This window comes from Artibeus jamaicensis, unplaced genomic scaffold, assembly GCF_021234435.1.
Source record: "Artibeus jamaicensis isolate MK-2021 breed Jamaican fruit bat unplaced genomic scaffold, CSHL_Jam_final scaffold_369, whole genome shotgun sequence".
In the NCBI taxonomy this organism is placed as follows: domain Eukaryota; kingdom Metazoa; phylum Chordata; class Mammalia; order Chiroptera; family Phyllostomidae; genus Artibeus; species Artibeus jamaicensis.
The window spans coordinates 30464976-30475856 of record NW_026522042.1 but is presented as its reverse complement, the minus strand read 5'-3'; the positions used below and the strand labels follow the sequence as shown (position 1 = coordinate 30475856).

The following is a 10881-nucleotide window of genomic DNA, read 5'->3' as shown; positions in this document are numbered from 1 at the left end:
CTTTAAGTGGGTGGTAATGCACCCCCTCCATTAGGTTTCTGGATCAAATGAGTCACCTGTCAGTTACCAATTTACTGTCTCGTGGGTCCGAGTTCACCCGTCATTACCCTCTCTGCCTAAATGGATCTGGGTCCTTGAACAATCTTTTGCCAGCTGGCACCATGCTGTGCTTGTGTGGGTGGAGGGCACTAGAGAGTCATCACAGGAAGACATGGTTTTTCTTCTTGGTTCTTGGTGCCCATTCCCCAGGCTACTTCACTGTATGGTGGCTTCCCTGTGCTGGGCCCCTGCAGCAAGCGCTATAGCCAGTGGCCACCTGCCGTGCTCCCTTAATTCTCTTACAGCAGTGCCTCTGCTGAGATACCTCTCCAAAAAACATCCCCCCAGCACCCTGGAGGGTGGGTTTCTGGAAAGTTCAGCCCATGCAGCACCACCATAACATCTCTGTCCTTCACTGAGTGGTGGTCACGCCCACCCCAACACATTCCAGGATGGGGGCGGCAAGTTCTTCCCAAGGTGCTCTATTACAACGCAGGGGTCATGGCTGGTTTTCTATCTGTCATGCCTACATTCTTCAGCATTCTCTACTTTTTTACTGGCCAAGCCCTTGTTCACTCAACCCCACTCAAACTAGTAATTCTATTAAATTTCCCTGTTCAAATTGTTGTGTGTTTTCTCCTGATCAGACACTGACTGATAGGAATCAATATAAGTAAATCACTTAATTAAATATCCTTTGCAATGCCAGGTATTGTCCTGTTAGATGTCTGTTATTATCTAGGCCTGGTTTGCTTATATGTCAAATTGGGATGGGATCTGTCTGAATACACAAGGGTGTTTTGTTGTCCAAATGAGCGCACGGTAATTAGGATGCAGTGTGGACATTCCTGGATTTGAATCTTGGCTCTGTCCTGAGGCATGTGGTCTTGACAATCTGACCATGGCTACAGCTAGATTTTAATGACACAAAATAATGTTTGTAAGGCACCTCAACCAAATATTAGCCATCCTTACTAAAAAACTAAGCACCAAGGGTCATAATTTGTCATTACAGACAAGCTAGTTACCAAAGGCCCCAAACCTGGACACACATCAGAACCACGTGGGGTGTACACCCCCGCCCAGCCATACAGAATAATCTCCAGGAAGTAGGGCCAGAGATCCCATTTTAAAGACGCCCTGGAGAGGGAACTTGAAATAAGAACGTTTTTTTAGATTCCACATGTGCTACCATGCAGTCCTCTCTCTGGCTTACATCACTCAGCACTAACACCCTCGAGGTCCTTCCATGCTGCACTGATTTGCACCCCCACCAACAGTGCACGAGGGTTCTTCTCCCACTCACCAACCTTTGTTTACTGGTGTTAGCCATTCCGTCAGGTGTAAGGTGGTATCTCAACGTGGTTTCGGTTTGCATTTCCCTCATCAGTGATGTTGAGCATCTTTGTACATTGTATTTGTTGGCTGTCTTCTCTGGAAAAATGCCTATTCACATCCTCTGCTCATTTTTAACTGCCATGTTTTGCTTTTCCCTGTATTGTATGAGTTTCCCTGCATTATACTGGGTATGTCCCTTATCAGATACTGTATTTTTTTAACCATAAGATGCACCTAGGTTTTAGAGGAAAATAGAAAAAATTTTTTTCAAGCAAAAAATGTGGTACAATATTTAATAACATAAATAATATTTCACCAATGTAAACAGAACTCAACAGCAGTATTAACAACCATTATTCTTCCCAAATTTGGGGGGGAAAGGTGTGCCTTATAGTCCAAAAAATGCGGTATGTGGTTTGCAAACATTTTCTCCCATCTCTTAAGCTGCCCTTTCATTTTGTTGGCTTCCTTTGCTAAGCAGCTTTTAATTTTTATTGTTGACACTATTGCAGATGTCCACATTCTTCCCTTTGCTGAGCAGCTTTTTAACTTCATAGAGTCCCACTTCTTTTGCTTGTGTGTGTGAACCAAGGAGCTCACCCGGTTTCCTTCTAGTTTGGTATCAGGTCTTACACCTAAGTCTTGAATCCAGTTTGAGTTTTTTTGCATACTGTTAAGTCAGAGATTGTTCTATTCGTTTGCATGTGACTGTCCAGCTTTGTATATTCCTGGCTCGTTTGTTGAAAATTGAGCACACCCGTTCTCTACTACCGATCTGTGTCTGGGTTTATGCCAGTAGCACACTGCTTTGTTCCCCACCGCTTTCTAAGAAAACACAGTTTGAACCAGGAAATATGCCTCTAGCTTTATTGTTTTTTCAAGATTACTTTGGCTATTAGGTGTCTGTGGTTTCATACAAATTTTAAGGTTCTTTTTTCTATTTCTTTGCAAACTGTCCCTGGGATTTTTATCGGTATTGCACTAACTCTGTGGATCACACTGGGCAGCACGGACATTACAGTATTAATTCTTCCAACCTGTGAGCACAGAATACCTTCCATCTAACTGTCTTCAACATTTTCCTCCATGTCTCATAATTTCCAGTGGATAGATCAGGGTTGTCGCTCATTTTCACCAGGTGCCACATCAGCCTCTGGCGGTTGGCTTCAAAGGGCCGAATGCAGTTTTAGGGCTGTATAAATGTACCTACTCCTTCACCAGGGGCAAGGAGCTTGGCGCTACTGCCAGGCAGAAACAAGATGCCAGGCCGGATTAAACAAGGGGGAGGGCTGGATTCGGCCCGTGCGCCTTGCATTTGCCACCTGGAGTACACATATTTCATGTAAGCTGTTTAATGTTAAGGAACTGTTATTTGGTGTAAAGCTATTGTTATTTTTTAAGTTGTCATTATCTTTTGAAATGTTTATTAGATACAATACGCTATAAAACGGTACAAATAGGTAGGTGGGGTGGGGAAATAAGGAGCAGAATTTAAAAAAACAAGACTGTTAATGAATGTGAAAGCAAAATGAAAGGGACGTGAAGGTCCACCATACTCGAGTCTTCTTTTTTGAAACTTTACAATGGTCTGTATCGATCAGCTGCCGAGGCCCTGCCTGGCACACAGCAGGGACTGAATGGGTGATGCACTGCAATGGTCATGCAGCTCGTGCCTGATTAACATCACCTGCAGGTCCTCTCGCAGTACTCAAGGGAGCCCATTAGATCTGCCAAGTGGCCCCTGACCTACCCAGACCTGTCTCACTAGAGCTTAGCTGCTGCACCGATCCCACCTCTGGCAGGGGTGTCCGACCTGTGGCCCACAGGCCACATGCAGCCCAGGACGGCTGGGAATGCAGCCCAACACGAAATCATCAATTTACTTAAAACAGTAAGAGGTTTTTGTGTGATTACGTGTCACAATGTTTACTGTGTGGCCCAAGACCACGGTTCTTCCAGTGTGGTCCAAACACCAGAAGGTGGACACCTCTGCCTGGAGGACACAGGCAAACACACAGGAGGACCTTCAGGAACCTGCACACAAAACCACTCACTCCACTCAAGGGCAGTCTTCCCATAAAATCCCTTCTACTGGCACAGATACGAATGCTGTAATTCTAACATTTCGACTCAACCCAAAAATAAGTCTGTTCGTTCTGCTTCATGAAGGATAGAGTAAGTCAAATACATATACGTTTATCATGAATAATTCTTTATTTGAATGTTTCAGGAATCCCAAACACCATTTAAAATTAAAATTGCAAAGCATTCCGTTCACTAAAAGCACATAATACCCTCATAATGAGTATCACAATTCATGGTATAGCTTTTACTCTGAAAAAATTTATTTTACCCTTTATTACAAAGGCACAGAAATCATCTGAGACCTCAGATACTTACTCTTCTGCATATTAATGCCGCACTGCTATTGTGCAACTTAATACAATTATTAAAGCTCAGGGTACAGTTTTCCAATATCTCATCAGGAGATAAAGACTCTTTCTATAAATAATTAAGAGAAACGGTGGACTTTAAGAACAATACAGGCACAACAAAAGGGGCGTGGAAACTCCTGCAAGGGCAGTTGTATTTCCTGATCGAAGTGAAGACTTTAACTGTGAAAGTCTACTACCTGCAACAGTCACACTGGACCCAGCTTTGCCAGAGAGCAAAGTAAAATGAGAGACTTCTAACAAGCTGAAAAAATACTTTTCATAAGCTCATATGAAAGCAGCACAGAAATCATTCGTAGATGCTCCTATCATCCGTCAGTGGCCAGTCTTTAAAAACATGTACCTTACAGGTCAGTTCTGGATTCGGCTGTAGATACCAAGGTGTCTACCCCGGAGTCTGCCTGGGTCTCCTTGCCGGGCAGAGGGGCCCCGGCCGAGTCACTGCCTGTGCTGGCAGCATCTGGACTGGCAGCCCGTTCTGCTCCCTGGTCAGCATTCACCTCGTCTTCCGGCGGCCCAGAGCTGGCTGCGCCCTCATCACTCTCATTTGTCACGGCAGTCCTCTCTTTCCGCTTTTCTGCCAGCACCTCCAGCCCCATCATCCTGAGATAATGCAGCCTTTCGTTCTTGGGCACAAAAGTTCGAATTGAGGCCTTTCCCCGCCACCCGCATAACACAATGGGGCACTGCAGGGTGTCTGGTTTCCTACAAACAAAATGGCTTTGTGTGAATATTACAAGTCCTCACAATTGCCTCTAAAGAGGTATTAATATGCAAACTCTCCAAAAATTGTACCACTGAACCACTGGGAAGGCACAGTGTGATCAAGTCTGTGATCCGATGAAGGGTTTTCTCAAAGGAGGATCAGCTTCCTCCTTCATGCCCTGAATATTATCAACACCCTCAGCTTGGCCACTTTTTCCTTCTAAATGCTCACAGTGCAATCAATGCCCCACAAATCTGCAGATTTCACATTTTCAGTGTTACAATTTTTATACATACTTATTCTCAAATTTGAAGACCTATCTGTGAAGCCTCATCCTATCCACCACCAGACATTTCCATCCCCTTTCTTCATGGCCCCTTACACGTCACCCTCCATTTTCACAGATGAACAAACTGAGGCTCCCTGAGGCTGGGTAACTTCACCCAAAGTAACAGTGCCAGCAGAATGGGGACCCAAGACTGCGACCCAGGACAGTCCATGGATTTTGAGACTCAGTGCTTCACATAATTTGTTCTCAGTGACCTAACTCTTCTTGGTTACACACCCACATGATAGTACAACTCCCCGGGGAACAGGCCCGTTCCCAGCAGGCAGCAGGGCCGAGGCCCAAAGCACTCCTGTCTCCCCAGCCTGCTCCATCCTTCACAGGTGCACCCCCTACTCGCCAGGCAGCATCAACTCTCCTTTCCTGGACTGAGAGGGCAGTTACTGTTTGTATTACTCGTGCACCACTTACGAAGTACTATGGACATTACTTACTATATGTATCATTAATTGCCTTCAGATGTGACTCTGCTATACTTTTTAGGCTCCTAAAGACTCCACATAATTAAGTGTATGTCTCAAACCTACTTGATGCCAGAAATCAATGACGCAGGCTGAGGAAGAAACAAGCATAGAAATTGGGGTGGGGGGGGGCTCGATTATGTCTTAAAAAAAAAAACAACCAGAAAAACAGAAGGGCCTGAACTAAGAGAAATAAACATTAAAAAGAAGGAAACACATCAGCGCCTTTTCATTTTCCCTAGGGCAAAGCATGGACAGTAAATTGACAAAAAATGAGAGAAAAACATAAGTTTCCCATCATCCACTTTAACTACTAGAAACTAGCACAAAATACCCTAAGGTTTTCTATGTGAGCCGCATAGTACCACGATTTTCAAATTACCATTACTAGGCCACTGCCCCAATGGTTTTGCAAACCTCACGTTCCTGAGACACTGGCAGTCCTTCCTGTTTTCCAGTCAGCAGGAAGCTCACCCCAACACCTTCCACGTTAAAGCTTCTCTGGACCCGTCCACTCCCCCTGGGAAGCCCCACGCACTATGCTTCACAGCAAGCATCTCGAAATGAGCTCTCCACTGTGCTGTCCCAGCCACCACACCCACTCCCACCGCCATCACCCAGCCAAAGCCAAGAACCTTCACCAGGAACTCCCTCTTCCCTCCTAGCTGAGTTCCCCCGGCCCCCTTTCCCCTGGCTTCTGCAATATTCTCTCTCCTGCTTCACCTCCCACCTCCCCCACAGCTCCCACTTACTGCTCCTCTAGGGCTGACCCATTCCAGGGCAAGGTCCTACAGACCCTTCTCTTCTCCACCTGTAACATCTTCCTCAGTTATCCCACCAAGCCCCAGGACTTTAAACAGGACCCACCCACTCATGAATCCCAAAGGCCTGTATCAGAACATCCTCTCCCTTCAACTCCTGAAATTGCAATCAGGCAGCCTACTCAAGTCTATCTGATGTCCATTCCAGCAACTCAAATTCCTAAATTCGTGCTTCCCTCACTTCCCTCTTTAGATGGCCACTACTCAACACAAACACCCAAAAGCCAACACTGAGCGCTCCTGTCCCTCACCTGCCCACAATCCATCTGGTCGGATCTCCTCCTGAGACGACCCCCGAACACCACTCCGCCCCTTTCCCTGCCGTCCTCCTCTTGCCCCAAACCCCTTGCCTCCCACCCACACAAACACAGACTGCTCTTCAGAGACCGTGTGAAATCTGAAGCTGCGTGGGCCCGTCAGACCACGCAGGGTGCGTGGCCTGCCCTCCTCCAAGCTCCACAGACTGCCTTCCAGCTCTTCCCGCCTCAGGTCTGTGCTTCTCAGCTTCCTTCTCACCTTTCAGACTTAGGTTTAATGCCATCTGCCCAGACAACCTGCCATGGCTCCACCTAAACCCTTCCCCAAATTCTTTTGTAGTCTGTGCTACTGCATTTTACCTCCTCCTCCCAGAAAGCGTTTAATTTCACAAGGACCAGACCCCTGGTCCTTAACGCACTAGCTAAGGCGTTGTGGGCACCCACCTGAGTTATCTGTCCCATTTCTGCAAAGTACTGACAATCTTGGACCTACTCCTTGCAGTATTCCTGTCCGGAACTGGTGGTTATGTGAAAGCAGGGCTGGTCAATCGGTGGCTGTCAGTATGAGCCACAGGGACCCCCACACCCCACCCTAGAAGACTGCCTGTTACTTAACTGGTAATTCACAGTGAACCAACAAAAAGAGACAGAGCTCAACCTCTCTTAACTGTTCCATCTTTACATTTATTCTGTTTAAGATAGACATTAGGATTAGATTCTAAAGCACAGAAAACACATACTATGCATTTTATTCTTTTAATAAAAATACATTTGGCCTGAGTTGAATATTCTACTAAAAAAATATGTTCATGGTGATACACAAGACTGGTATTTCAGTTCTAAATTTCCCCAACACTGTTTTTAGAGAGCAATAATAAAATAAAAGGCTTCTAAGGCCACCACCACCCCTGCGCCCCACCTCCCTTCCCACCCCGACAAGAACTATGTGGCCCAATGGCTAGAGCACCCTCACTTACGTAGGGTCTGGCTCATACTTCAGGACGACGCTCCCCTTGGCTAGAAGAAAAACAGATAAGCGTTGGCCAAGATTTCTGGTCAGTGAACACCTCTGTTGAGCAAATTTATTTACCCAGAATTGTGGCAAGAGAGCAACACATAATCTATACTCTTGGACTCAAGGATCTTGATGGAGAAAGACCTTTCTAAAAACACGAAGCCACCAGCCAGGCAAGCACCAAGTAGGGCCATCAGGACAGCGTGGTTCAGGACTATGCAGGACTATGTGGAAGAGGATCGAGTCAGACCGTCAGGGATGTAGGCAAAGCTACTGAACAAGTCTCTCTCAGCACAGGGACCTGAGAACTAGCCAGAAACAGCACATAAAAAAATGTCAAAAATTATACCACAATTGCCTACACGTAGATTTTTAAAAAAAACAGAAACAAGTATAAACATCTCTTTTATCCCTTAAAATAATCTCTACTTTAAACTGAGATTATGCCTGAGAAGAAGAGATGGACTCAAAACAGTATGTGTTATGTTCCTTAGGCCTCCAGCTGTAGACATAAAACATACAATTAAACAACCACAGTAACTAATTTGTTCAGTCTTCATCAAATTGAGCCAGAAATATTGAACAGTAATGTAAAAACTGGTAAGAATGAAAGTAAAGACATTAAGCAAATTTTTAAAAAACCTCCCAGACAGACAACAGTGTGGTGATTACTAAAGGAAAAAGGGGTGGGGGAGGGGGTAAAGAGATTAAAGGTAGCGAGGGAGTGAACAGTGGTGGTGCACACACAATATATGGATGATTACAGACTTGTGCACCTAAAAACCTATGTAATTTTATTAACCAACATTGCCCAACTAAATTCAATAAAAAATTAAGAGTAGAAAAGTTTTCTAGACTACATTTTGTCGATGATGCTATCAGCTGTCCTGATTTTCCCCTTTGCTGGCCTCCACCCAGCACTCCTCACTCCGAGGCAACCCCCCACCAGTGTTCATGTCCACGGGGAATGTAAGTTCTTCGCAATCCACTTCCTATACTGATCCTTACATCCCCACGGCTATTCTGCAACTATCTACTGTACCTCTTAATCCCCTCACCTCTTCACTAATTCCCGATACCTCCCTCCCATCTGGCCACCAACAACATGATTCTCTGTATCCATGATTCTGTCTCTGGTCTCGTTTGGTTAGTTTGCTTTTTAGACTCAATTGTTAATAGGTTTTTACTTTTTTACCATTTTATTATTTATAGCTTTGACCTTTTTTAAAAAAAGATTTTATTTATTTACCTTTAGAGGGGAAGGAAAGGAGAGAGGGAGAGAACATCAGTGTATGGTTGCCTCTCATGAATTCCCTGCTGGGAGCTGGCCTGCAACCCAGGTATGTGCCCTGACTGGGAATTGAACCTGAATCCTCTTGTTCGCAGGCCTGTGCTCAATCCACTGAGCTACACCAACCAGGGCTAGCTTTGATCTTTTTTTAAAAAAGATTTTGTTTTTAGGGAGAGGGAGAGAAGCATCAGTGTGTGGTTCCCTCTCACAGGTGCCCCCAACTGGGGACCTGGCCAGCAACCCAGGCATCCACCCTGACTAGTAGGAATTGACCTGGCAACCCTTTGCTTCACAGGGCTGTGTTCAGTCTGAGCTACACCAGCCAAAGCTAATCTTTTTTTAAAAATAAATTCCTTAAACACTTCATGTAATAATGGTATTTTGATAATGAACTCCTTTAGTTTTTCTTGTCTAGGGAGCTTTTTATCTGCCCTTCAATTCTAAATGATAGCTTTGTTGGATAGAGCCATCTTGGCTGTAGGTCCCTGCTTTTCAAGACTTTGAGTGTTTCTTGCCAATCCCTTGCAGCCTACAAAGTTTGAGAATCAGCAGAGAGTCTTATGGGAACTCCCCTGTAGGAAACTAATTTTTCTCTTGCTGCTTTTAAGATCCTCTTGATCTTTAACATTTGAGCTTTTAATTACGATGTTTCTTGGCGTGGGCCTCTTTATGTCCATCTTGTTTAGGACCCTTCACCAAATTACAGAAATTTTCTTTATTTTTTCTAACAGATTTCCAATTTCTTGCTTTTTCTTCTCTTTTGGGCACCCCTGTGATGCATATGTTGGACCTCTGGAGGTTGTCCTAGAGGCTGCTGATACTATTCTCATTTTTTGGATTTTTTTTCCTTGTTCCGATTGGTTCTTTCCTTATGTTCCAAATCATCTTTTGAACTTTGGCTTCATCCATCCCACTGTTGATTCCCTATAAATTATTTCAATTAGTATATCCTTTGTTTCTGACTGGATCTTTTTTATGCTGCTGACGTTCTTACTAAGTTCCTTGAGCACCCTGATAGCCGATGTTTCCAACTCTGCATCTGATAGATTGCTTATCTCCGTTTCACTTAGATCTTCCTCTGCAGTTTTGATGTTTTCATTTGGGCCACTCTTTTGTCTCATTTTGGCAGCTTCTCTGTTTCTATGTATTACGTAGAGCTCCTCTGACTCCATGGCTTGGTAGTGTGGCCTAATTTAGTAGGTGTTCTATAATGCTGTTACATAGTCTCCCCTATCACCCAAACTAGGTATTTTGTATGGACTAAATATACCCTCCTCCAGTGAGCCTTGGTTGCTGTCCACAGATCAATGGGAGGGATTTACCCAGGCCAGTCAGCTTCAAGTATTGGCTGTTTACTACCAACCTCCACCCTCCATGGAGTATCAGCTGTGCAGGCGCGAGGTAGTGGTGCTCTGACATCATCTGTACCTGTCTACTGGTTGCACTGGCTCTTGGGTTTCCTGAATGATGCAGGCCAAGGTCAGCCCTAATCTGTCTCGCCTACAGCTACCCTTCCTGAACTATAAGGCATTCTGAGATGGTTGCTACTTGTGCTGGGCTTATAAATTACCAGGCAAGCCAAGCTGTGAACCAGTGCAGTGCCTGGGTCTTGCTGAGGCAAGATGTTGCTCATCTGAAAGGTTTAAGAAGTTGTGCAACATGACCCAAGACCAGTCACTCATATGGAAAAACACTTTCAGTGCTTTAGTAAATGAGAAGTAAGGGGTCTGCGTGAGACCTTAATTGGGAATCTCCAAGCAGAACAGAGTCTGGTCTCATGTTCTCTTCCTTACTCACTAAATCTCTGTATAAATTCATCCAAGTAGGCACTTTACATTGTCTTGTAGATAACTACCCCTTTAAATACATTTGTAAAACTGCCTCTTCAAACATCTCTAAAGCAGTGTTCTCAACTCCCAGTCCACGGAATACCTGTTTAGGGACAGGCCCGCAGGTTGTGTGGAGCAGTCTCTGGGGAACTCCAAGGTAGGTCAAACAGTGTTAGCCAGGTTGATGGAGTCTCAGATATGGCACCAGCTTGCCAATCTGTTGGGAGAGGGTTTAGAAAAGGCACAATAGCCTCTGCTTGCCTTGATACCAGACACTTCAGCTTCTCCTTGTATGGCACTGGTGCCTTTCCAGCTGCTACCCTGG

At 44.9% G+C, this 10881-nt stretch overlaps 1 protein-coding gene across 1 annotated transcript in view; it reads right to left on the bottom strand.

Annotated features, from left to right (window-relative positions):
- Positions 1-3592: 3592 nt before the first annotated feature.
- The window catches only part of NSUN2 (NOP2/Sun RNA methyltransferase 2), a 30660-nt gene continuing 23371 nt past the window's right edge, over positions 3593-10881 (bottom strand). Inside the window, exons 19-20 of the mRNA XM_053657194.1 lie at positions 7399-7438; positions 3593-4535 (exon numbers count right to left, since the gene is read on the bottom strand). Coding sequence (XP_053513169.1) covers positions 4175-4535; positions 7399-7438 — 401 coding nt within the window. The 3' untranslated portion in view covers positions 3593-4174. The remainder of the gene's footprint in view (positions 4536-7398; positions 7439-10881) is intronic.